At 46.7% G+C, this 26,707-nt stretch overlaps 1 protein-coding gene across 2 annotated transcripts in view; it reads right to left on the bottom strand.

Moving 5' to 3' along the window:
• The window catches only part of Atp6v0a4 (ATPase H+ transporting V0 subunit a4), a 77,960-nt gene that overhangs the window by 28,955 nt on the left and 22,298 nt on the right, over nucleotides 1-26,707 (bottom strand). Inside the window, exons 1-11 of one of the 2 annotated variants that reach the window (XM_055602051.1) lie at nucleotides 22,308-22,361; nucleotides 19,573-19,706; nucleotides 18,377-18,455; nucleotides 18,009-18,103; nucleotides 13,848-13,973; nucleotides 13,202-13,296; nucleotides 11,553-11,679; nucleotides 8,288-8,370; nucleotides 7,536-7,629; nucleotides 4,374-4,586; nucleotides 657-807 (exon numbers count right to left, since the gene is read on the bottom strand). In XM_055602051.1, the coding sequence (XP_055458026.1) occupies nucleotides 657-807; nucleotides 4,374-4,586; nucleotides 7,536-7,629; nucleotides 8,288-8,370; nucleotides 11,553-11,679; nucleotides 13,202-13,296; nucleotides 13,848-13,973; nucleotides 18,009-18,103; nucleotides 18,377-18,455; nucleotides 19,573-19,689 (1,180 nt within the window). In that variant the 5' untranslated portion in view covers nucleotides 19,690-19,706; nucleotides 22,308-22,361. Of the gene's footprint in view, nucleotides 1-656; nucleotides 808-4,373; nucleotides 4,587-7,535; nucleotides 7,630-8,287; nucleotides 8,371-11,552; nucleotides 11,680-13,201; nucleotides 13,297-13,847; nucleotides 13,974-18,008; nucleotides 18,104-18,376; nucleotides 18,456-19,572; nucleotides 19,707-22,307; nucleotides 22,362-26,707 lie in introns of those variants that run through there. The other variant, XM_055602050.1, reaches the window with a different exon arrangement.

Below are 26,707 nucleotides of genomic sequence, written 5' to 3'. Positions count from 1 at the left end.
CTCATGTACTACGTAAGGGATCGGAAACTGGCAGGCTGTGGTCTAGGGGCATCTCTAGGGAACCTTCAGGAGATGAAGCCTTGATGAAAAAAGTATGTCACTGGGGCATGGATTTTAGGCTTTATAAAGCCTTGTACCACTTCTTGTTCCCTCTGTTTCCTGTGTGTAGAGATGAAAGTGTGACTCCCCAGCTTCCTGGCCCTACTGCCATGTCTACCATGCCTGTTGCCATGATGCCCCTCTGGAACCAGGAACTAAAAGAAACCCTTTATTTCCTAAGTTTCTTTGTTAGGGCATTTTATCACAGCAACAGAAAAATACTAATATAATCCCATCTTTTGTAAACCATTTATAGAAATATCTGGCCAGTGTTATAAAAAGTGGCTAACACAGGTTCAGGGCCACTCTGAGCTACAAACCTGGGCTACTTACATACACCCTAACTCTAACCAAATACATACTCAAGGAGGAATGAAGACCAAAACCCAATGTTTCCTGAGTCAGCATTTACAAAAGACAGTACAAGACATCAGGAAACCAAATGAGTTGTTGGATGTCACGGTATAATTGGATTCACCTCCTGCATCTAGCGAGAGTCACACCTTAGTAATTTTCAATTTCTTGCTACCCCATTGTACAAGGCATCAGATCCTTACCTGGGTTTATCTCTCGGTAGCTACCTACACCGTATGCATCGACAATGTTCTGGAAGCCAGCTGTAAATTTATTGGTCCTATTGAAGGTGGGAGGGTCTGTTTTAGTTTCCACCTCTGTCATGATGGGGACCATGGAAGAGCCACTGAGTTCCTGCAGAAAGAAAAGGTGGCCAGTGCTTATGAACAAGGGCTGAGTGCTAGCACACAGTTCTGGACATGAACTAAGGCCGTTTTGTGACCTTCCTACTTATGAAAGGTGAATATGCCTCAGTATTTACCTAATATCTTTTACATGAGAGTATCAATAAGGCAGAGCTTATCCTGGTCCTCTGGCCATCCTCCCCCCAACAGAGACACAGACACAGACACACACACACACTCACACACACACACGTGCCCCTCAGCTAGGGTCTCTGCTCTTCCCCCTCTCCACCTTCTCCTTCAGAAGCTCAGTCACTTTGCTAATTCAGCCTTATCATTCAAATGCTGCCAGCCTTCTCCACATCTCACTCTTTCCTAACTGTCCAGTAGATTCTCCTGCCCCAGCAGCTCTAGAAAATCCAGCCGCCTACAACCGAATCTCCAGCACGTCCCAGCTAGGTCCTCCCGTGTCCCCAGCTTTTCCCAGAGTCTCCACTTTCCCAGATTCCTGTTCTGTAACCATCTCAGTCCCTTCTCCACTGGCCACAATGTTCCAGCTCAACATCTCTCCCTCCTGGCTCCTGGCTCCTATTCTCTGGCTTGCCACCCTAGTTTGGCCTCACTACCTCCTCCAGCCTCAGTCCTTCTGTTGATTCCTCTGCGCACCCAGTCTGCCCAGTCACGTCTGGAGTAAAACAAACCAAGGGCATTGTTCTTCGAAGACTTCCTACTGTCTAAGGAGTGGAGTCAGGACACCTTAGTCTTCCCGCCGAGGCCTCTTTACAAGGTTGACTTAATCCTCCATTGGCACCTTCACAATCCACTTCTGATGGAAATCAGGACTACAAAAGCTACCTCTCCATTTGCCCAAGTCTTCACAGTTCTCTGCACTCCATTCCACATCCCCATCAAAGGTGCCCTGAGCGGGACTCCACCAGCGAAAGGGGTCTTTACAAAGTTTAGGCTCAGTTTACACAGGGGTACCACAAGATAGACCTCAAGACAAAATCCCATTTTGGAAACAAGGAAAGTGAGGCACAGGGGGGTTAAGCAATGGTTCCAGGCCATAAAGCAGATAGAGGGAGTTCCCACTGTATTGTTAAGGAGGAATGGGAATCCTCTCCGTGGCAGCAAGGACTGAGGCCTTTGCTCCTTCCGGTACAAAGCCCACGGCAGCTGACACAGTGGCTGGCAGAGGCCCCAAGGGATTGTTGATGGTGATGACAGAATCCAACACCTGTTTCTGGCTATCTTCATACTTCCTTCTGCTTCCTACTCACACAAGGCCTTCCACTCCTGTGTGGGAAAGCCCTTGCGATATTTCCGGGGGCTGAAGAAACTGCTCTAGCCAGCCTTGTAAGAAGCGTAGCCTTCTTATGACACAGGATGACTACACTGAGACAGGTCTTGTCTCCCAAGGCTAGCCTTGAAATAACTAGTATTCAGGCATGACCTTGAACTTCAGATCCTTCTGCCTCTACCTTCTGAGTGGTGGGGTTATAGGCATGAGCTACCACTCCTCTTGTTACTTTGTTTTGTTTTTCCAGACAGGGTTTCTCTGTCTTTAGCCCTGGCCTTGAACTCAGAGATCCACCTACTTCTGCTTCCCAAGTGCTGGGATTACTAGCGTAGGCCACCACACCCAGCAGCTCTGCTGTATTCTGTGTTCAATTTTAACCCCAGTATTGTGGCACCACTTCTCTGGTGGCCCAACTCTTCCCAACCTGCAGTGAAAACGCTTCTAAAATACAGAATGGACCAGGCCACTCTGGCATAGACTAACATTGTGCCCGTTGGCCACCAACTGGCTCAGTAAATAAGGGTGCTTACCACCAAACCTGATGACCTGAGTTCAGTTCCTGGACTGGACATGGGGGAGGGAGCGAATCGACTCAGACAAGTTGTCCTTTGACCTCCACAGGCACGCACCCACACACTCACAAATTAACAAATGTTTTATTCCACCCCCCATATGGTTATGAGGGCCTCTCGGGATCTTTTTCCACTGCCATTCTGCCCCCCAAGTTGCCCATTCCCTGCTCATGAGTATTCTGCCACATGGTTCCTCCAGAAAGTAACCTGCTCTGTCCCATCTGAGGAAAATGCATGATTTTAAAATGCCTCTCGGTGTAGTTTGGGAATGCAGCTTGAGGTGACAAAAACTCCCCATGCACTGAGGCCCTGACTCTGATTTACTACTGTTCTCCATGCCTCAGTTTCCTTCAGCAGGAATATGGCAGCTCCCACCACACTGGCCATTTTTACAGCCCACTCAGCCTGGAAGCTTTACCTCACAGGATTTCCGGGTTACTCAGCAGCATCTGCTCTGATTGCCACCTGCTCAGGGGGGCCTGTATCCCCTCCGCCGTGAGTTCCCCTCCTCTTACCAGATGTAACACCTGCCTAGCCACGTGTCTGGCAGAAGTCTTCCCATGTGCCAGCTCGTTCCCTCTCAGTCAGACCAGCGCCCTCCACCCAATCCTCAACCCAATGCAGTTCACCCGATACCCCATGTAACAACCCAAGTGAGTGTACAACATTCTCCAGCAGGAACCAGTCGGTCCACCCCCTGATGCCACAGAGCGCACTCCCGCTCGTGGGTCACTCTGGTCTTGTGGGTCCACTCTGGCATCTTCCTGCCTGGGCTTGGGTGGTATTACTATAATTCTCAGCTATCCAGTAGCAAGTGTCAAGCCCTCAGGCACCTTCTGGGCTGGGGCTCACTCTCTTTCATCCATGAGGACAACAGGGGGTTAGAACCAGTTTCTCTCCCATGGCGTCCCTCGTTTTCCTCACCCACCATTCACAGCTGCCTGAGAGCACATTCGCAGGGCCATGTGCCTTGCCATATCTCTTTCTGGAAAGTCTGTTGGGCCAGGGCTGTGTCTACACAGGTGGCTCGGGATGCGCCGTGCCCTGTGAACATGCAGCAGAAGAACGAGAGGTTGGTAACTAAATGTCATGCGTGTGCTCAGTGCTGCGGCTGGCATGCTGGGCGACCTGTGCCTTGGCGCTCTTAGAACATGCATGGGCTTGCTTGTGTTTGTCTCCCTAGCCAGCCTGGGCCTCTGTACGGTGACAGGCAGCACCTGTGGCCATACTGTGATACCTATGACAACAGCTGGCAGAACGGCAGCACATGAGCACTCACCGTTTGCTCTTTGAAGATCAAAGGAACAGTGCCAGTTTTTTCAGTTGCTGGATAAAAAGAAGAAAGTTTCTCTTCTGTTCCTTTGTACTGAGTTAAAAACTAAAAAAAGGCATCTGGGGGCATAGCTCAGATGGTAGAGTGCTTGCCTGGCATGTCCTAAGCCTCCAGCCCTGTATAAATCAGGGGCAGTAATGCATGCCTGGAGTCAGAAGTTCAAGGTCATCCTCAGCTACACAGAGATTCTGAGACTAGTCAAAAACAAGTGAAATACTGTCTCAATTTTTTAAAAACTGTACTGAAGGTACAAGATGGAGACAATCCAACCACAAAGCCACTTAGGAAGTTCACAACCCCAGAGAGGACGAACAGGGGTTGAGGAGGCCGGATGTGACTTGCCGCCCATCCTCAGTAGCCCCACCACTCACCATGCCTTGCTCCAGGGCCTTCTTAATGTGCCTGGTGTCCGCTATGGGGAACCAGATCTCAGCGATGATGCACTGCTGGGTGACGTCAATGTTACACATGTTCAGGACATGGTAGACAGCCTTCATCTTCTGTACCTTGATGACCCACGAGTGCCAGTTGGCGGCTGCTTCCTGTAGCAGGCGCTGGCGGTGAGAGTCGGTTTGGGTAATGACCTAGACAAAAACAAAACCAGAAAAACAATGAACATTCGCGGGATATTTAACACAGTGGCAAAAGTAGGAGTTTATCTGCCATAGTGGCTGCCCCTGCCCTGGGAAGAGCATGTGATCAGGTTGTGTCCCCTCCTCAAGGTTGGAACCTAGGGAAAACACCATATTATTCTTTCCCTCTAAGATTTTCCTCGTGCTATTGCTCTGGGATGAACTGTGTGTCAAATTAAGATGAGGCCATACTGAATTAAGGTGACCCTCGCTCTAGAGAGCAAGGCACACAGCAAGCACACTGTCAGAACCATGGCAATGATGGCAATGGTGTACCCACTAGCCAAAGGCATCACTCTGCCAGTGGCCACCAGATGCTGGGTGAGATAGGAAGGTTCCTCCCCTCAGCCTCCGTAACAAGATCCCAGCCAGGCGGCACCTTGATTTTGGACCTCTGGCCTCCAGAAAGAACTGTGTGTATGAAGAGCAACACCTGTACTTGAACCTAGCCAAAGCAGACCAAAACAGTCCCCATAATAATCTCTCCATAAACACTAAGTGAGTTCATGAATGGGCAGTTTGGCACAGTTCATTTGATGAAATTAGATTTCATGTTTTGACAGATAAAATAGGGCTGTCTTTTTCAGGAACCTTTCATATGGCTATTGTGGCATACTATAAAAAACATAAGTGTAAGGCCTATACTCCAGGCAGTGGTGGCACACACCTTTAACCCCAGTGCTTGGGAGGCAGAGGGAGGTGGATCTCTGTGAGTTTGAGGCTAGCCTGGTCTATAGAGTTCCAGGATAGTCAGGGCTGTACAGAGAAACCTTGTCTTGAAAAACTAAAAATAATAATAGTACCTATAATTCACAGGCCTGCACATGTGGCCTGAAAGGTCACTTAAGGGTGTAATGTAACTCAGCTTGAGGATTACCAGGAAGCAAGACCACCTTGGCATGGATGAAACTCACAAACTTTACAGCAACAGTCACCCTAACAAGAACACAATGACCTCTCCAGGATAGAAATGCCTACAAGCCAGAGAGATGGCTCAGTGTGTAAGGTGCTGACCACCAAGCCTGCATTTGATTGTTTGATTCCCAGGACCTACGTGGTGGAAAGAACCCACTTTCACAAGTTGTCTTCTGACCTCCACATGCCGTAAAACCTGTGCCTATATGCACAAACACACACATACATACAAACATACAAATACAAATGAACACATACATACAAACATACATATGCACACACACAAACACACACAAATGTTTTGTTTTTGTTTTTGTTTTAAGAACCCTGCGCTAGGTAGGGCTGAATCCTAGCATATGAACTCTGAATGGGCTCCAGGAGAGGCTCTCCTGGCTACTAGTCACTTGAACCCATAACTACACATGCCTGCTGCCACAGTTTGTCTTACAAGATCACTGCCAGAAGGAGCTGCCAGATACTGGGCGGGGTCTCACATTCATCCTTGGCTGTGACTGAACAGAAGGAGAGAAGCTGGCCAATCAGAACTCGCCCAGATCCCTGACAACTGCCCAAGCCCCACTACGCATGAGCACGAGCACGGTCAGCCTTCTTTCTTCCCCACTCTCCTCATGAGGCATTCCTGAGGCCTACCACAGAGTATTTTCATGAAGGAAATCACCTGAGGGGAACCACTGCTGGGACAGTGGCTAAAAAGGAATAGAGAGAATTCAATAAATTAAACCCAGTTACTGTGGGATGGTAAAAGGGTCTGCCAGCCGAAGGCTTTAAACACGCTGTGCCAGGTGTGCTGACACACACTGTAAATGCAGCACTGGGGCTGAAGCAGGACGACTGACAGTTCAAGACAAGTCTGGATCGTGTAACAAGTAGCAGCCCAGCTAGGGCTACACGGCACGACCTGGTCTCAAAAACGGACAAAGAAAACCTAATTTCTAAACCCGCACACTGAGGATTTCCATCGTCCTGGCCTATCCAGTAGCCATGTGCAATTTCAAAATTTTAAATTCAATAAAAATCAAAAGAGTGGTCTGGGCCACTGACTCAGTCAATAAAGCACTTGCCTTGCAAACATGGCAACGTGAGTTCAATCCTAGAACCTGGGCACCGTGGTATATGCTAGTAATCCAAGGCTTGGAAGGTAGAGGCAGAGGAGCGGTGAGGCTTGCTGGCTAGTTAGCCCCCCTAACTGGCGAGCACTGGTAAAATCAGGGACCCTGTCTCAATGAAGGTGGATGGCACCCCTGAAGATGATATCTGAACTTGAAATCCTCCTCTGGCTTCTACAAATGTGCACATATACATATGTGTGCACAAAATTTACATAGCAATCAAAATTCTGTCCCTTGCTGTCACTAGCCATGTTTTATGATCTCAGCAGCCATAAGTATTTATGTGGCCCATAAATACAGCACTGGATAGAGTGGGCTGCAGAGCAATTCTGTGGTGAGGAAAGTTACAACGGAGAGCAAGGATACAGAATATATCACCAGATGGAGGCCCAGCAGACTTCAACGACCAGAGTGCTGTCATTTCCTAATCTCAGACTCACTCGGTGTCACTGGGGATGATGACAGACCTTTCACATGGAAAAACCAGACTCACTGTCTTCACAGTCATTAATTGGCATAGCCATTCAGTACAGACAAACTGGTTGCTCCTCCCAGTTGGTTGATGAGTTGGTTTCAGGCTCATCAGGCAAAGGCCGGCCATAAAGGGCTCCTTTCATCAGATCTGGGCAGCTGCTTGAAGGTAAACTAGGGCTGTGGTCCATTCTAAGCAGAGCAGCATGTGACAGACACTCAGAACTGTCAGCCCCAGCTCACTGAACCCTGCTTTCTAGTTGTGCAATCTGCTGCAGCTCCAACCAGAATTGCAAAAGAAACATTCCAGGAAGGGGCCTGGGGACAGGATTCATATGGAAAGGGCAGAGGCCCCATCAGCTCATGGCCTGAAGCCCTCACTCACAGTGATTAAGTCTTCCAGCCTCACGTTGACACTGGCCAGCATCTCTCTGCGCTCAGCTGCAGGTTCTGGGCAGGGATAGATGGTAGCACGGAACCTGTGTTTAACACATTCCAAAGGACATACATGAGTTATGACAGAAAAGCTTCTACATCCCCTTTCCTATGAGGCCATCCCTGTCTGACATGGCTGATGCGATCATTTGAAGATGATTCTCAGCGCCTCACGCCTATAACCCCAGCACTTAGAAGGCTGATCAGACGGAAGGAACACAAGCTCAGAGCTTCACACCTCCAGGGAAGGGTGCTTTCCTAGCATGACTGAGGTCCTGGGCTCAATCCCCAGGACAACATACACACACAAACATAGGTAAAATTGATTGTTCTACAGAAACAGCTGGGCCATGGTGATGACTTTCTCCCTTTCTAGTCACACATTTTCAGAACCAGTGAATCAAATCCAGGGCCTCTCACATGTCAGGCAAGGGCCCTTCCACCACACTACAGCAGCAAGGATAGCCAGAAACAGGTGTGTCTCCACTTTGCGTTACCTTGGTGACTGGCTAGTTACCTTCTCTGTGTTCATATGTTCACAACCACTGAAAGTCGGTTGTGTTCTCAGCATCGTTTTAAATGATCATCAGAAGGTTATTCTAAAATCCCAGTTAACCTCAGAGAGGGCCCAGTCATGTGCATGCTGCTCAGCATAGCTCTCTCAACTCCCATCTCCATGACAGAGAGTGACAAGTCTCTCACCCATCGCAGATCTTCTTGATTTTCAGCCTGAGCTGTTCTCCTTGATAAAATATGATGAATATATTCTTTTTAATTTCTTCTTTCTGGAATATCAGAAAAAAAAAATCATTTTCCTTTCTTCCTTTCTTTCCCAGTGTCGGGGATGGACGCCCTGTGTCCATCTCTACCACTGAGCTATACCTAGCAGAACATAAACTATAAAACCTGAAGACCCCAAAGCAACTGTTGCAGTGCTTGGTAATTGAGGAGGCCACAGCTGGGCTTCTGCTTCTGCTCTCACCCCCATAGGGAAGAGCAGGGCTCACTCCTAAGAAAATAGCGCCAAGAGAGGCTAGGATGTTCCAAGATTCAAAACAGCAGCAGCTAGCCAGGTTATCAGAAGCATTGTAAAACCTGTATGGTACAGATAATCTGTTTGATATTTAACAAAGGGAATGCTGTGACTAAGTTTTGACTCACACAGCTACTGACTAGGTGCCCTTAGGAACACCACTTAGGTGGGGCGTGGTGGCACACGCCTTTAATCCTAGCACTTGGGAGGAACTTAAGTTTTAGACCAGTCAGGGCTAAGTAAGACCCTGTCTCAAACAAAGGAACAAACAGACAAAACAAAACACAAAGCCACCGCTAAAACTATGTTTCAGAATAGGGTGTAGCTCCTCGGCTGAAAGCTTGCCTAGCTTGTGCAAAGCGCTGGGTTCAACCCTCAGCAGCGCTAAAACAAAAGTTATTTGGAAAGACCCAACTATGGACTGGAACAGTGCTGCCAGTCTGTTGTTGCTGTCTTTCATTTGAGGGGACAAGGGAAAAACTAAAAAACACGCTGTTGAAGGTTACAGCAATGAACTCATCACATAGCACTCAGGGCCCCAGTTAGGTGCCACCTCAGAGAGAAGCCAGTGCCAGGCCCAGGAAGTGTCATGAAATGTCACACACCCTTCAGATCGGCAAGCCTACCTTCTCTGGATCCTTAATGAACTAATTCATTAAGAAGTAAAAATCCACGTGCATTATCCAGGAGTAAGGATGAGGAAGAGGGTCTTGTGCTAAAGCCAGCCTTGGGATACACTGCTTCAAAACGATCAGCACCAAAAGGCTAGGAGGGTAAACGGAAACAAATGCCGAGAGGAACACCCTGAGGGTCACATCACTGAGTCTCCCTCACAGCAGCGTACACGTTTGCCTTGGCAGCTGCTCATAGGAACAGGTTAGGGGTGTTCCGGGATTTCTGGAAACACCTGCTTTACACCATTTCCAAACATCCTCCACCCATGGAGGCTTCTGGTCTTTTTTCTGAATCTTTGACATTATCTAGTCTCTAGATCTACCAGAATCAGGGATCCTGGCACCTGACTTCCTGGCACCTGCTGGGTGACCCTCTTTCTCCAGATAGTCCCTTTATAAATATGTTCTCCCACCATAACAACTACACACCAAAACTTAATTTTAAAGTGACACTTCAATATCACAATTTAAAATAATCATAGAAGCAGGGCATGGTGGCCCACGCCTATGATCTTAGTACTTGGGCACTACAGGCAGGAAGATTGGAGGTTCAAGGCCTGTCTCTGCTACATGGACAATTTGAAGCCAGTCTGAGGTGCATGAGACTCTATCAAAAAACATACACAGAGAGAGAGAGAATAAAGGATGCATAAGATGATTATGGGTAGAAATTTTCTTATCATTGTAAGTGAGAAAGAACAGAAAAATCATTTCCATATAAAATTATAACTGCACTCAGTAGGCAGAGGCAGGCAGATCTCTTGAGTTTGAGGCCTCCCTGGTCTACAGATTGAGTTCCAGACAGTCAGGGTTATACAGAGAAATACTGTCTTGAAAAGACAAAAAAATAAAATAAAATAAAATTATAACTGCCTTGGTTGGAGAAAAGCAATACAAGAAGGTAATTAAAATAAACTGGTGTACTAGAGTATATTTTGTACTTTTTATTTCTTTAACTGTTCTCAGGAGAGCATGAACACAGTCCCCCACTACCACAAAATATGTGGTTGAGTTTCTCACACTGGGGTTGGCACATCTCAGATGCAATGAATAAGCCCTATCCAAGGATAATCCTAGCATCTTCTCGCTGGATGAATATGGGTCTTTTTTTCTTCTTTTCTATTTTGTTTTAACTATGACTTTTCCTAATCAAATGAAACTTAAGATTAATGTTTTTAGCCTTTCGTCTGGAAGATTACAGACTTTTGGCTCCCTGAAGTGAAAGATCAAATGGACTTAAATATTAATTGAGAGGGTGGAGGAAGCAATTAGCTTATGGACTTAGCAGCAACCGGGTAGCCTTGAGGGACGCGCCTTCTCATCGGAAGCCTCTGGACTGTAGGCAGCAAGCATCTATCTAACCTCGCCAACATCATCTGGGAGGCTGTAAGAAGTGCAGGCCCTGGGGCTCCACCCCAGCCCAGATAGATCCCAGGTGACTTTTCAACTCGGGCACATTGAAGCTTGAGAAACAGACTCCAATCAGATTTGGCCTCACGTTGTTGAGGTCTGGTCCTTTTTTTTCAGGCCTAACAGCCACATCATCTCAGCTTGTTGCTGATATGGAGAAAGTGCGCTGTGCAAGGTCAGGCTGACCAAAAACTACATTTATGTTCCGCCTGCTCTGTGGCCTTGCTACTTTTAGAAACTCCCCAACCATAAGCATAGCTGGCCCTAACTATAAACTCCACTTGGGACCAATCAAATTAAATCTATCTAGCAAAAATAACTTGAATCAGAGGAAACTACCTGTCCTACTGTCGTCGACCCCCCTCCAACCTCCCGTGTGAGCTAATTGTGCTTTTTGCCTTTATAAGCTGTCTCTAAAGAATGTTGGTCGTCACAGTTTGGCTCCCAAGTCCACTGTGTCCCTGACCATCGTCAGTCTTGGGGTGTTGCATTCAATAAACCATCCATATGTAAATGAGATTGGTGTTTGAGTGGTTTGTGTGGCTTCTTCTGGACCCTAACAGCATGGTACTAGCATAATAAGTTTCTAGAAACAAGATACCTAAACCGCTGGAAAAATGAACCAATTATGATGTGTTAAGAAGAATTGGTCCTTGGATAGACCTTTCAAATGTACTAAATTTAAAAGGGATGGGGGGGAGAAATGAGCAGAAAGGAAAGGGAAAAGGAAAGAGAAAGAGAGGAAAGAGAGGAGGTGGGGAGGAGACAGATGCTAGCTGGTTATGAGAGGTGTTCAGTGCTGCGCTCCAGGAAGCTCACAGAGCCCTTCCTGCAGGCCTGAGCCGCCCACCGTCACTGGATCCTCCAGAAGTGTGTCCATTTCACTAAACTTCAAGTACACATTTCCCCGGCAAACTCTCCACAGCAGCCTCTCAAAGGAAGCCATCCTCTCCCTGTTGATCACACCAGCTGTGAACCTAGAGAGTAGGAAGAGGAGACATCAGTGAGGCCTGTGAGGAGAGATGATGGGAACTGCTCACAGAGAAACATACATCCTGGCTCCCCCTTGCCCACATATTGATGGATTGTCTGTTTTCTCTGAAATTCATATTATATATAATAGACCATTCCTATGGTGTCTATGACATTGTAGCCAATGTCAGTAAATGTTCAATGGTCTCCACAAAAAAAAATTTTTAAGCATCATATTAAGAAACACACATTAGGCCAAGCACAGTGGCACACACCTGTAATCCCAGCACTCTGGGAGGCAAAGACAAGTAGGTCTCTGTGATTTTGAAACTAGCCTAGTCTACAAAGTGAGTCCAGGACAGCTAAAGCTACACAGAGAAACCGTGTCTTGAAAATCCAAAAAGATAAAAAAGAAAGAAAATAAAAAAGAGACATACATTCGTGTCCAGGTATCCTGGTACTTAAATAACCGCTAGCCTAAACTTCTAACAGTGCCATCAGACTGTACTTTTTCAATGGTTTATTGCTTTAGATGACATTAGCCTTGCATTACCTTCAGGTAATATGTTTATATAAACATTATCTTTTTTCAATTTCAAATTATGGGTTTTTTAAATAATTTATTTAATTTTATTTTGTGTGCATCGGTGTGAGGTGTCAAATCCATTGAACTGGAGTTACAGGCAACTATGAGCTGTCTGTAGGTGCTGGGAATTGAACCCTGGTCCTCTGGAAAAGCAGACAGTGCTCTTAAGCACTGAGCCATCCTCCAGCCCCTCAAATTATGTTTTTTTGAAACAGGGTTTCTCTATATATCCCTGGCTGTCCTGGAGCTCACTATGTAGACCAGGCTGCTCTTGAACTCGTAGAGACCCACCTGCCAATGCCTCCAGAGTGTGTGACTAAACGTATGTGCTACCACATCCAGCTCCCTTTCAAATTTCAATAGGCTGTCAAATATGTACTGAATAAAAAATTAGGGACCTCCAACCACAATGTTCATAGTATTTTAAACTTCACCAACCTCACATAAACACTGAAAACAATCCCAGGTTGAATTGCCAAATATTTTCATGAGTATCACATGTCATATTAGTATCATTTATTTAGGATTGATTTGCCTGCCCAATTCTGTCATTTCTAATGTCATTTGAAAACTCCAAATGTATTTTATCAAACATAAGGGAAAAATAAACATATCTACCTCCAAAGCTAGGGAAGGATCACATGTAAACAGTGAGCCCACATCTACCCCTCCTGGGACCCGTATACACGTGTACTCCCCTAAGCTGAAGACATGACTATAATCATGAACAAGGATCTCTCTCTCCCTCACCTCACCAGCCTCATAGATTACTCCCAGGTCTATCTCTTCGTAGCAGTCTTGTATTCCCTCACAGGGTGCTTCACACCCAGGAGTTCTTCATTACTGACTCATCAGTCGGGGAGACTGATCACACACCAGGCATCAGTCAGAGGCCCAGGCACCTACCCACACCCAGCTCTTAGGCATGAAGCCATACTCACCCCAACTTTCCAGCCATGAATGCAGGTATGGTTCTTAACTCCAAGAGACCTGAAGTGTCTTCAACAAAGAAATCTTCAGCTAAGTTGGCTTCTGTCTGAAAGACAAAACACCAACCCAGTCATGGAACACAGGGTAACTTAGAAGACCCCAGACCTCAAGGTTTGCCCTGTTTCTAAGAAGCTTTAATATCCCAAAATGTCAACAGAAGTGAACAAGCAGAGAGTTTTTGTCAGGACAGTCCCACCCCCAACCTTCCCACCCCAAACCAAAGTCTGCTCAAACCCTGTCCTCCCTTGTTCTGATTCTCCATCTCTTAGGCCATGCTTCTGTTTTCTTAATTGAGACAGGGTCTCAACTATATCAACCTGGCTGACCTGGAACTTGACCTATAGACCAGGCCTGCCTCTGCCTCCCAAGTGCTGGGATTGAAGGTGTGCACCACTACAACCAGCCATAACATTTTTACATTCAGTTGAACCAGGATCAGTGCTACTCCACAGGAAATAACACTCCTCTTCACTGATAGCCTGGCCATGGAACAAGAAACAAAGTGTTTCATTCTTTCTCCAGACCAGCTAGTTTTCAAAACAGGAACCTGGGACTCTGAGGAAAGGGCCCTTTATTAACTCTTCCCCAAGAAAACACCTCAAAAAAGTCCTGGGTTTTTTTTAGGAGGTATTTGAGTTCTGTCAGTTCCAAAAAGCTCTTCTTCAAAGCCTGTTGGTTCTGGTTGGCTTCCTGTAACTCTCCTTCCAATTTCTCCAGAGTGGTCTGTGCAAGGGAGAAAAAAAAAAAAATAAGCCAGGTAAAAAGGGCTACAACATTTCTTCTCTGCATTAACCACAATCAATAACTAGAAATCAAAGAGGCAGCCCCGGTGTCAAAACAGCTGTAGCTGAGCAGTCTTCAGCTACAAGTTAAGTTTTCTTGTCGAATGCAATGAAAGCCAGATGACCACTGCCCAGGCTGTCATCCAATGGGAGGATGCTAAAACTCGGAGTGGTGCGAGACAGATCATGTGTCTTCCCCCTTTTTTGTTTTTGTTTTTGTTGTGTTTTGGTGTTTGTTTGTTTGTTTGTTTGTTTTGAGAAAGGGTTTCTCTGGGTATCAAGACCTGGCTGTCCTGGACTTGCTTTGTAGACCTTGAACTCACAGAGATCTGCTTGCCTCTGTCTTTCAAGTGTTGGGATTAAAGGCTTGTGCTGCCAGAACTGGCTCGCCGCAACCCCAACATTTAAGCCCCTGAGAGGAAGTAATTTTACACAGTGGGAATTCACTCTGCCCTAGACACACTGTAATGATGGTTAAAATGCAAAAGTGAGTGTCTTCTCCTGCAACCACTCCCCTGACCCACACACCAGTTGTACCTGGGTCTGAAGAGCCAAACACAAACAAGAGAAAAGAGCTACAGAGAACAGTGTGGAAAAAAAAGGAAAAAGAAAGAACCAACCCAAAAATACAATTTCTTTTCTCAAATGAACGCAATCGCACACACACACACACACACACGAATAAGGTTTATGATGAAACCTGATGAGAAAACTCACCAGCAAATCAGGACACAAAAATCACGTGGAGTTAAATCACCTTCTGCAGAATAGTCTGGAAAAACAACTTTTGTTTTAGAATGTTCAAAGAGATAACGGACGGTGCTGCTTCCACTGACAAAGAAACGGTTAAACAGCAATTTCCTAAAACCAGAAAGCAGGTAGGGGGCCGGCAAGATGGCTCAGTAGGTAAAGGTGCTTGCTGCAGAGCCTGATGACCCCAATTCCATCCCTGGGGCTCCTACGGTGAAAGGAGAGAGCCAGCTCCCGAGAGTTGTCCTGACTTCTACATGCACATCGCAGCATGTGCGCATTCGCACGCATACACGCTCACACGGACACACAAATCAACGTAATAATTCTGAAAGTCAGTTAGACATAAAAAGAGAATCTAGTATATATTCCAGACACAGTTTGTAAATGCAATATTGAAATTTAACAGCTGGGTATGATGTCTCACACCCTTAATCCCAGTCCTCAAGAAGCAGAGGCACAGAGAGCTCTGAGAGTTCGAGGCCAGCCTGGTCTACATAGTGAGTTCCAGGACAGCCAGGGCTATGTAATAGAGAGGCCCTGTCTCAAAACAAACCAACAAATGAAGCAAATAATGTAAACACCTGGGAAGTCACTTATCTAAAGAGACCTTTTAAAATGCAATAGACAGGGCTGGAAAGTTGTCTTAGCAGTTAAAGGCCTTACTGCTCTTGCAGCAAACCAGATTTCAATTCCAAACACCCACATGAAGGCTCACATCTGTCTAACAACCATCTGTAACGCCATCCCAGGAGACCTGATGCCCTCTTCTGACCTCTGTGGGCACTCACATACATACTCAGACACATGCAGGCAAAACACTCACACATATAAAAAATAAATAAATAAATTTTTGTTTGTTTTTTTAGTTTTTCGAGACAGGATTTGTCTGTGTAGCCTTGGCTGTCCTGGACTCACTTTGTAAACCAGGTTGGCCTTGACCTCACAGAGATCCACCTGCCTTTGCCTCCTGAGTGCTGGGATTACAGGTGTGCACTATTGCGCCCAGCAGAAAATAATTTTAATTAAATGGAGAAAGCATATTATATGTAACAAAAACACTGCAACCATAGAAATGAACCGACTCCAGAAACATGAGACAATATGGAATATAAAATCCCAGAAATAAGAAGTGGGGGCTGGTGAGGTGACTCAGTGGTCAAGCGCACTGACTGCTTTTCTGGAGGACAGGAGTTCTAATCCCAGCACCCACATGGTGATTAACAACTGTCCGGAACCCCAGTTCCATGGGGTCCAACACCCTTTTCTGAGCTCCCCCGGCACCAAGCGTGCACACGGTACTCAAACATACATGCAGACAAAACACCCGTACACATAAAAAAAAAAAAAATTAACAAGAAAAAAAAGTTACAGAAGAAAAACAATATAGTCAACCAAGTTAAAATTTAAAACACAGAATACTAAGGTGTGTGTGTGTGTGTGTGTGTGTGTGTGTGTGTGTGTACCAGGGATCAGCCTTGAGTGTTATTCCTCGGAAGCCACCACCTTGTTTGTTGTTTTGTTTTTTAGACGGGGTCTCTCCATGGCCTCCAGAATCCACCTGACTCTGATTCCTCGATGTTGGGATTACAAACATATACCACCATGTAGCTTATTTTTTTTTAATCTTTAATTAATCTTTAATTGTGGGGAATCGAACTCCGGCCCTTATTTGTGCAACAAGCACCTTACCTATTGAGCTATCTCTGCCACCAGCAACCAATGGGGGGGGGGGGGGTGTAAAGCAAAGAGCAGAGGCAGGCGCCACACCAGGGTAAACAGATTGATACCACCTATGTTCAAAGCGCAGCGTCTCTGCAATCTGAGACTTGGAAGGTGAGGGCAGGAAGATCTAGAGCCCCAGGTCACCTTCTGCTATGTGGACAAGTTTGGGTTCGGCCTATGAGACTCCAATCTCAGAAACATAACAAACCACAAACAAATAAAATAGTCATTCCAAACATTTTTAATCTATCCAAGGGACAGGCTTACCAAAGAGAGATTTAAAAGTAAACAATAAGAAAGTATATCCAGGGGCTGGAGAGAAGGCTCAGTGGTTAACAGGACTTGCTGCTCTTACAGAGGACCTGAGTTCAGTCCCCAGGACCCACATGGTAATTCACAACCATCCATAACTCCAGTTCCAAGTGATCCAAAGCCCTCTTTGTCTTCCTCAGGCACCAAACACACACATGGTGCACATACATACATGCAGGCAAGTATTCACATGTATAAGATAAAGACAATAAAATAAAATAGAAAGAAGACTACCCAGGCCAATGTTACCTTCACCTTTGCCCCCGAAACAAGTTTACAGTGTCAGACAAAACTGCATATTTTACATTTTGCATGGTGAGACTTAGAATTCCTGCCAGCTGAGGATTTTACAGAACAGTCAGTAAAACCAGTCAGTGCACAGTGAGTCCAGCTGGAGGAGCTTTTTTGTTTTGCTTTGGTTTGGTTTTAAGCTACAGAGAGCCAGTTCACACACTTTTTTTTTTGTGCCAGGCACATAACTAGAGGACCTCCTATTCCACCCATATTGGCCTGTTCAGCCTGTCCTGTGGCACCACACAAATAACACTTCGCTGCCTTCGAGAAACTTCTGTGCACGAGAGAAATCATAGTGCGGTGAGCTTTGCTGAGAAAGGAAAGCAGCTCCCAGCTAACTGGAAGGAGGCCCTCCAGTTGCTCCTGAGACTTTCTTAGGATAGTGTCTTAGTTGCGGTTTCTATTGCTATGATGAAACACCAGGGCCAAAGGCAACCTGCAGCGGAAAGGGTTTATTCCACCTTCCCATTCCACATCACCATCCATCACTGAGGAAAGTCAGGACAGGAACTCCCACACGGTGGGAAGCTGGAGGCAGGAGCTGATGCACAGGCCACGAAGGAACAGTGCTTCCTGGCTTGCTCCTCATGGCTTACTCCACCTCTTTTTCTTATAGAACCCAGGACTGTCAGGCCAGCAATGGCTCCACACATAAAGGGTTGATTAAGAAGATGCCCTACAGGCTTTCCTACATCCCAGTCTTAGGAAGACACTTTTCTCAGCCCACGCTTCCTCCATTCAGAGGGTTCTAGCCTATGTCAAGTTGGTGGGAAACCAGCTAGTACAGGCACAAAGTGACCCCAAAAAGGAGCTCTCACCTACTTGTTCACCTGGGAAGGACCTGGGAATCACTCGACCATCCTCAGCTGGGGAGATGGTAGAGTGAGGCTCTTACCTCCAGGGTGATCATTTCCCGGGGGAGAGGAGTCTCCGGATTCTTCTCAGGCTCCTGCATTAGAATCTCATTTTGCATCTCATCTTCCAGAAAACCTAAAGGAGAGCATAGGTGATCATGATCTACCAGAACTAAGAAGTGGGGAGTCCAGTAGAACAGGTGCCCTCACCAACTCAGCTACCTGGGCTGTCTCAGCTCCTGCCCAGTAGCCAGGTCCACCCTCCAACCTCCTGTACCCTCTGCCTTGAGGATTACTTCAGAAAGCAATGCACATGGCAGAGTCATGCCAAGTAAGTGTGGTAGTTAAGCTCTACAAACTAGTTACCATTTTTGGTTCGCATTTAGGCAGAAGAGAGAAGGTGGCTTACGGAGGATTCTCTCCAGCGACTCGCACCTCCGGACTTCATTCACAAACTTCCTCTGGAAGGTGTTCACATTTGCATTTAGCTGCAGGGAAGGAGAACCACGGGCTTGCATGAGAGATGCTGCCAGGGCCTTTCCTTCATCCATTGTGTTACCTTCTTGGTGCGGGGGAGGGGCTGTTGCTAGGAGTGTGTTTGGAATAGATGTGTCTGTGCACAAGACACAGGAGTTACAGGCTAGCTGTGCTGTCCAGTTCTACGCTCCTCCTCGGGGTCAGGGATCTAAAGGGACCTTTAATACTACACAGGTCTGCCTAGGGCATACCGGTCATCAACAAGAATTCAACCTTTGCTGTGGGCAACCCTCAGCTCAGCCTGAGATGGGTCTAGAGATGGGTCTAGAGATGGCTCAGTGGCTGACAGCACTCCTTCTTTCAGCTAGGTTCCCAGCAGCCAAGTCAGGCAGCTCACAACCACATGTAACTCCAGCTCCAGCAGATCCGATGCCTCTAGCCTCCTGAGCACCTGCATTCATGAATGCATACTCACAAGCAGACACACACACCTACACGTGATAAAAACAAAAGCTTTTTAAAAAAAAAGAGGACTGGCCTCTTGCCAGGTGCTATGCTAACAACTATCGATGCAAGTGACAAGATACAGGCCTCCCAGAGGGTTGCTGAGGTTTGACTTTGACCTGGTGAGGAAATAAAGGACTGGTTTTCTAAACTGGGCTCCGTAAAGACTTGGCAAGGATATAAATGGCCTATGAGAAGCAACGCTCCACACAGCCCATCCCTAGAGTGTCACTACTGGAACTCATCATCTTGAAAACTGCCGGCTCCAGGAAGTGTTGGTCTGACGGTCAGGGAAAACAGACTGTGTTCATCTTGAAAACTGGTAATCCATGTGCTCACTGCTCAGATCTAGTATCTGGAGAGGCTGTGCAAGAATTGAAACACAGCTGCGTCTAACATCCAGCGCTCGCACTAACATGCTTCAAAACATTCCTAGAGAAGAGACGGGAGCAGGAGCCAAGCCCAGAGCGACCTGCTGAGGGTCATCAGAAAGCTCAGCCATGGAATTCTTCCCAGCCCAGCTCCTCTTGCTGGAGAATGTGTTTCGTTGATTAGCAAGAAGTATTGTGCAAGGGCTATCTACCATCACCCCCACCTCTTATCTCCAAAGAATGCAGCACCTACGTCTTTGAATTGAACCAAGCCAAGCTCTCCCAGCTCGGCTACACAGCAATATGCGGCCTCCACCTGGAGAAACACTTGGGATAGACACATCTCCTCGCTTCGAAACACAGATGCCATGTTGGCCCAGCCTTAGTCTGGAGGGGAAAAGAGAAAGAGGAGATTGGGGTAATAGATACATGAAAATCTTAATGTGATTTCTTTCAGTTAGAGTTCTTTAACAAGCCGGGCAGGAGTGTAGTTCGGTGATAAGAGTACTCACATAGAAGGTACGGAATCCTAGTTCAAGCCCCAGTGCCCACTCTATCACAGAGAGACAGACAGACAGATGAGACAAATAAAACTTTAACAAACCCAGGTAACCCTAAACTGACGCCATGGCAGGAAAAAGTGACCCTCCCCCCATCTCTAACCTTACCTGCTAGGTCACAACTACCACACATGTGCTGGGGGCAGGGGGGAGTGTTAAATTTCCCTCCAGCTATGTTGTGTCTATAATGTATAAGTTTTGCGTGTAGACTTGGGTCCCATCCCCAAGATAGTGTTGGGAATGTGTATTTATGGCAAATACAAACATCTAAAAGTTCTGGCGCCAAGCATTTCAGATAAGGGACACTTGAGCTGCGTGCTAAGACATCCAGGGCTGTGGTGGAAGCAACTCTCAAAGCTTCACCGTGAAGCAGAGAAAGCGACTAAGGCCCTGGCTCTCCAAGCTGCTTCCCCCACCAAACACAGGAGGCGTTTTCCCGACGCTCAGGGCCAATGCATTCCAAAGCATGGAGTGTGATGTTTGTGACTCAGTATTTCCCCACCTCCAAATGTGGATCATGGGCCTGAGAGATTGTTCAGGGGAGAAAGGTGCTTGCCAGCTGGCCTGTTTGAACTGAATTCAATCCCAGGAATCATAACAGAGAGGGAGGAATCATGCGCCAGGTATGGTGGCACATGCCTTTAATCTCAGCACTAGGGAGGTAGAGGCAGGTGGATCTCTGAGTTCGAGACCAGCCTGATCTACAGAGCTAGTGGTACCCAAAGAACCCTTGTCTCAGAAAATAAAAACCAACAAAATACTTACACACACACATACAGAGAAAGAAAGAACAGACTTGAAAAGGAGTTCAATGAGCCTCAAAGTTTTCACCAAGAAACACATCAAGCTAAGAGGCTGGGCATCTAGGGCATTCAGACCCAGGTGGACCTCCACCCTCATGCAGGCAGAACTGCCTTTCCTGTCCCCACCTGCCTCATTGCCTGGAAGTGTGGGTGTGGTAGACCACCAGCTCATCTTACTCCCAGGGCCCAAGTCATGGTGGACAAGATTTGTAGGTAGGCTATCTACCTAAGGTTTGTAGGTTCAGGACTCCAGGCTTAAGATCCTCAGTCTCCTCTTCCCCCTGGCTGGCACACAGCCCTCCATATTGTTGTTTCTATCTGACTCCTGGGGCCTGTAGCCCCAGATGCCTTTTTGACGTCACTGAAGAGCTTTGGACTCAACTCCAGATCCTGGGGGATCAGGAACCCTCTACTTCACGGCTTGCCAGGCCTTGTCCCTTCACCTGGTTGTATCCATGAGGGGCCACCCTCCTTCCCCAACTCTCTTCCTCCTGGACTCCACGTCCAGGCTTCCCAGGCTGAACCTTACAGGCCTGGAGAATCTAGGGGACTGTACCTGTGCCAAACATTACCCCCTCACCAGCAATTCCAGCCTTTCCTATCTGTGTACCCCTTTCCTGACTGTGTACCCCATTCCCAACCCCTTCCCTAGAATTCTTCTCCCGGACTTTTGGGCTCCAGGCACAGATACACCACACATTCGTGAAAACAAAATAGCCACGGGGCCCAGGGCACTGTTTTTCTTCAGTATCACTGTTGGAACAGAGGGTGAGAGAGCACTGTCCTGGGTCAGGAAGAAGGGCCAAATGCTTCACAATGATTAACTGAAGCCCACGTGAGCACAAAATGGGGAGGCCGGCCTGTCTACTCCAGACTGGTTTCCCACAGGAGCCCCCCTAGAGGGTCCCCACTCCTCTCCACCTTTTCCTTCAAGTCAACCTGGAAACCCCATCCTCCAGCATGGATTTCACTTCCTAACAGTCAGCAGACCCATAACCTGCCCGACCCTGGGCCTGCCGCCCCAACAGGATAAAGTCCAAAGCTTGTGAGCAGGCTGAGAAAAAGATGTGGCCTCTGTCTTCTCTGCCTCATCCGTCTTCGCTCCCCTCTCCAGACATCTGTATCTTTCTCATGCTGCCCAGCTGAGTCTGGGATCTCAGTCTTTCCTCTTCAGTGTCCCACACAATCCTGTCATCCCTCCATTCTTGCAGTGAGCCTTCCTGGCTATCCTGCCTCCTGTCTGCTGCCAGACTGTCAGTCAATGACTTGTTTAACACATACCCTCTGTCTCCACTAGCCAGCAAAACCCGGAGGCCGACCTCCCAGTGATCATCATTCTAGCAGAGAGCAAGCTCAATATTAATCAATGTAATTGTCAAAAATTATTTCCTGACTCATTTCTTTCCTTATTCACTCCTCCACACATACCACCCACTGCCCCGAAGTCCACCAACTGGACCTACACTTTGCCTTTGGGTACCAAAATGAATAAAACAGTTTTTTGGTTTTTGTTTTGTTTTGTTTTTTGTTTTTTACTGTTCTAATAAAAGAGGTAAATTGGTCACAGAACCATACGGCATTAGTTTCATGCAGACCAAAAAGCACAATGCAAAGACCTTTCTCACCTGAGTTTCCCTGGAGTTGGTTCTGGATGGGAAACAAACTGCCCAATTCCTGGGAGTTCCCAGCCGCAGCAGCAACAGGTGGCCACAGTCAGTTGTGGCTTTCAAGTGGGCCAGGGCCGGGTGGCAGGGAGACGCGCTGCCTTTCTCCCCCTACACACTGTCCCAACTCCCTCTCCAGAGGCCACTCTGTTGTATCAACACATCCCGCAGTGGGTGAGCTCAAACCTGCCACACCGGCCAGCCCTGCTCCACCCCAACCCCACCTGGGCCCCGCCCTCGCGTCGACCTTGAAGTCCCCACTGCCCGGCGAGAACGCAGTTCTCTAAGGGGGTAACTTGCCCCTCAGGGAGCTGAGATTGGGGATAAGGTTCCCAGGGGCCTTAGGACAGAACAGACAGCAGTCTAGTTCAGCTCCTCCACAAATCAAAACACTGCTTCAGTCTCAAGAAGGAGGCTGGGCGTGGCTTTCTGGTAGAGCACTTGCCTAACACGTAGGAGGCCCTGGGTTTGATCCCAGAGCACTGCACAAAACAGTAAGAATGAAATGACATTAAGAAGCAGTTTTGGAAGCAAGCACAGTATCTGATTCACCACCTCCTAACTGCTTTTCCGGACAGTTTTCGAAGGTGAAGAGACAGAAGGATCCTTAGAAAACCCCAGCATCTGATGCCCAGCTTCCTGAGCTCTATTTATCTTGCAGAGTGACTGGAGGAACAGAGCAAGCAGTCGGAGATTTCCCTGGGTTAGAGGGTTCCTCGGCATCAGCCCTGTGCCAGCCTTGACATGAATAACCTTCCCAGAACAGCTTTTCCACGTGGCTGCGTACCAATCTCCTTTGTAAAAATGTACCTGCCAGGTCCTCAAACGAGGGGGTTTTTAGCTTGGGAGCTTTTTTATTTTTATTTTTTCCATTTTGTGGTGTGTGTGTGGCAGGGGGTGCATTTTGTTTGAGACAGGGTCTCATGTAGCCCAGGCTGGTCTTGAACTCACTGTGTGGGAGAACTTCTGATCCTCCTGCCCCAACCTGTGCTGGGATTACAGGCAAGTGACAGCACCCCTGGTTTATGCGGAGCTGGGTTGAACCCAGGGCTTCATGAACACTAGGCAGGCACTCTCCTAACTGAGCTACACCCCAGCTCTTGTTTTTCACTGTTTCTTTTGGAAAACATTTAAATTTCTGTCAGAGTAGAAAGACAAGTTAGTACAAGGACCTCCCAGATATGTCATTCATCTTTAACAACCTGAATTATGTGTCCTCTACACCCCACTCTCCTCCAATTATTAATACTTTGAAGTTAATGCCATAGATAATAGCATTTCTTAAAAAAATAAAATAAAAAACAAAAACAAACTATCAACATGCTATTTATCCTAAAAGGTAAGGATTCTTTTATAGACAGAAACACACACACACAAAGCTATGATCTGTGCTGGTTTTAACTGTCAAGTTGACATAACCTAGAAATACCTGGGAAGCGAGTTAATGATAAATTATTTAGACCAGCTTAGGCTGTGAGCATGTCTGGAGGGTGTCTTATGGATGTAGGGAGATCTAGCCCATTATGGGAGCGTCATCCCCTAGGCAGAGAATCTTAAACTATGTAAGACATAAAAACGCGAGATGAGAGCAAGAAAGGATGCATTTATTCTCTTTTTGCTCTTGACTGTGGATGTGATGTGGCTAGCTGCTTGGGTTCTTGCCCTGACTTCCCCAAAATGATAAACAGAAATTTGGAAGTGCAAGCACTTCCTCTATGTTGCTTTTGTGAGTGTTTTGGTTTTGTTTTGTCTTCACAGCAACAGAAATGAAACCAATAACGTGTCTGAAACTTGGATATTTAGTAAGCCAATGAATCCCATGATTACCATGCACAGCCCAATTATCTCCATGACAAATGGAACAGTGTGTGAACAGCTTGGGAAATCTGAGAAGATGCTGTTATTTATTTATCTATCTATCTATCTATCTATCTATCTATTTATTTATTTAGGTGTTTTGTTTTGTTTTGTTTTGTTTTGTTTTGTTTTGAGACAGGGTTTTTCTGTGTAACATCCCTGGCTGTCCTGGAACTCACTCTGTAGATCAGGCTGGTGTCACACTCACAGAGATTTGCCTGCCTCTGCCTACCCAGTGCTGGGATTAATGGTGTGCACACCACACCTGGCTAGATGCTGTGGTTTCGATTGGGACAGTGGAAGGACCAAGCAGCCTCTTCTGAGACCTGGCAGAAAATGGACACTGGGCTTTGAACCTGACCAAACCTTCTGCAGTGGTTTGGATGAGAATGCCCCACATAGGCTTGTATATTTGAATACTTGGTTTCCACTTGGTGGAACTGTCTGGGAAGGATTAGGAGGTGTGGCCTTGTTGGAAGAGGTGTGTCACTGGAGGTGGGCTTTGAGGATTCAAAAGCCCAAGCCAGGCCCAGTTAACTCTCCCTCTCAGACTATTGCCTGTGGATCAGTCGAGAGCTTTCAGCCTGTCTGCCTATTGTCATGCTCCCTGTCATGATGGTCATGAGCTAACCCATGGGACCATGAATCCTAAATAAAATGCTTTCTTCTATAAGTTTTCTTGGTCATGGTATCTCTTCACAGCAATAGAAAAGTAACTAACAGCCAGGTGTAGTGGTAAGTGGTACAGGCCTGTAAAACCAGCACTCAGAGAGATAGAGGCAGGCGGATCTCTGTGAGTCTGAGGCCAGCTTGGTCTAAAAAGCAAATCCAAAACAGCCAAGGCTACACAGAGAAACCCTGTTTTAAAAAATGTCAAAAGGAAAATAAAATAAAAGTAATTAAGATACCCTCCAATGCCCTCCAGGGCAGAACTATCCATAAGCCCAAAATCAGTGAAACAAAGTCCCAAACTGGGATCAGAATTTGCAAAAGAGAACAGCAAGATACAGGTTGAAATCCATGTGAGGAACCAGGTGGCTGATGCTGCCACTGTTGGGGTATTAAGTTAGCAGGACACTTCAGATTGTAGAAAACGCAGTGTGAGAATGGCAGGCTTCGAGGAATGGATGAGACAGGTAAGAGCTCAGGGAGGAGCCCTCTCAGGAGGTGACATTTAAATTGAGGCTTAGAAAACTAAAAGGAGCCAGTTTGTTGGAGAAACTTGGTAGTGCCCATCTAGAATCCCAGCATTTGGGAGGCAGTGATGGGAGGAACACACACACACACACACACACACACACACACACACTCCTATGCTGAGGTCACCCTTGGGTGAGCATTCACATGTGATATACTCCCCTCTCTATTCTGAGAGGTTGAGCCATATAGCACTTACCCATTTTTTTAAAATCAATTTTTTGTTGTGTATTTTTGAGGGAAGGGGTGTCGTTGTTGTTTGTTTGTTGAGACAGGGTCTTGCTATGGCTATCCTGGAACTCTCTAGAGAAGGTGGCTTTGAATTCACAGGGATCCTTCTGCATCTGCCTCACAAGCACTTGATTGTCATTAACTTTTAAAATTACATTCCTTCCAATCCCCTGACCACCCAGCCAGCCCAATGTGTCATAGGACTTAGTTAAACACAGGGCCATTTCTTCTGTCAAGCAAAATGCACAACCAGATCAGCTTTCCAAAGTTCTTCCCAGTGAGAAGGCTTGTCTTCACTCTGTCCTTTAAGGATGTTCCAGAGAGAGGCTCTTGCACAGTAACTATCACCGAGTATCGACCTTCTCTTAGTCTGTCCATGGGTCATAAAGGATTTACCATGAGGCCGTGCACACAGGCTGGAGGGAGAAGGCAGTGCAGTGAGAGTGGGGACTAAGGGCTTTAGAATTGCTTCCTCATCCTGTAACCTACTAGCTTCTTCACTACTTGCTGAGGTCTGCTCACTGCTTCCATCTAATAATGGAGTCTTCTTGCCCAACTTTTCAGTTTAATGGATAGGCTAACACACAGCTCATGACAGTAACTCGTACCTTGGTGGGCCATGAGCAGGCTTTAGTGTCTGCTCAGACCCAGTAGCAGGCCAAAGGCTAGTTCCCTGAAAAAAAGTAGTCTTTCTGTGGACAATGGCAGGGCTTTGCCCCCAATCCTAAGACCTTCCATCATAGCGCCCCTTCAGGGACATTCCAAAGTTCCAAACAGCTGTCTACCAGCTGCTGATGGTTCAGACACCCTTGACCAGATGGCTCAAGTAGTGGAGTAGCATCCCAGCAGCCCAGACCATCTTTTATTTTGGACCCCACTTAAAACTAGAAGCTTTTTGGGCTGGAAAGATGGCTCAGAGGTTAAAGGTCCTGAGTTCAATTCCCAGAAACAACATGGTGGCCTACAACCATCTACAATGAGATCTGGTGCTCTCTTTTGGCGAGCAGCTGTATATGCAGACAGAACACTATAAATAAATAAATAAATAAATAAATAAATAAATAAATAAATAAATA

The sequence above is a fragment of the Psammomys obesus genome, unplaced genomic scaffold (genome assembly GCF_907164565.1).
Source record: "Psammomys obesus unplaced genomic scaffold, mPsaObe1.curated_primary_1811, whole genome shotgun sequence".
NCBI classification, from domain to species: domain Eukaryota; kingdom Metazoa; phylum Chordata; class Mammalia; order Rodentia; family Muridae; genus Psammomys; species Psammomys obesus.
This window is presented reverse-complemented; position numbering and strand designations above follow the sequence as displayed.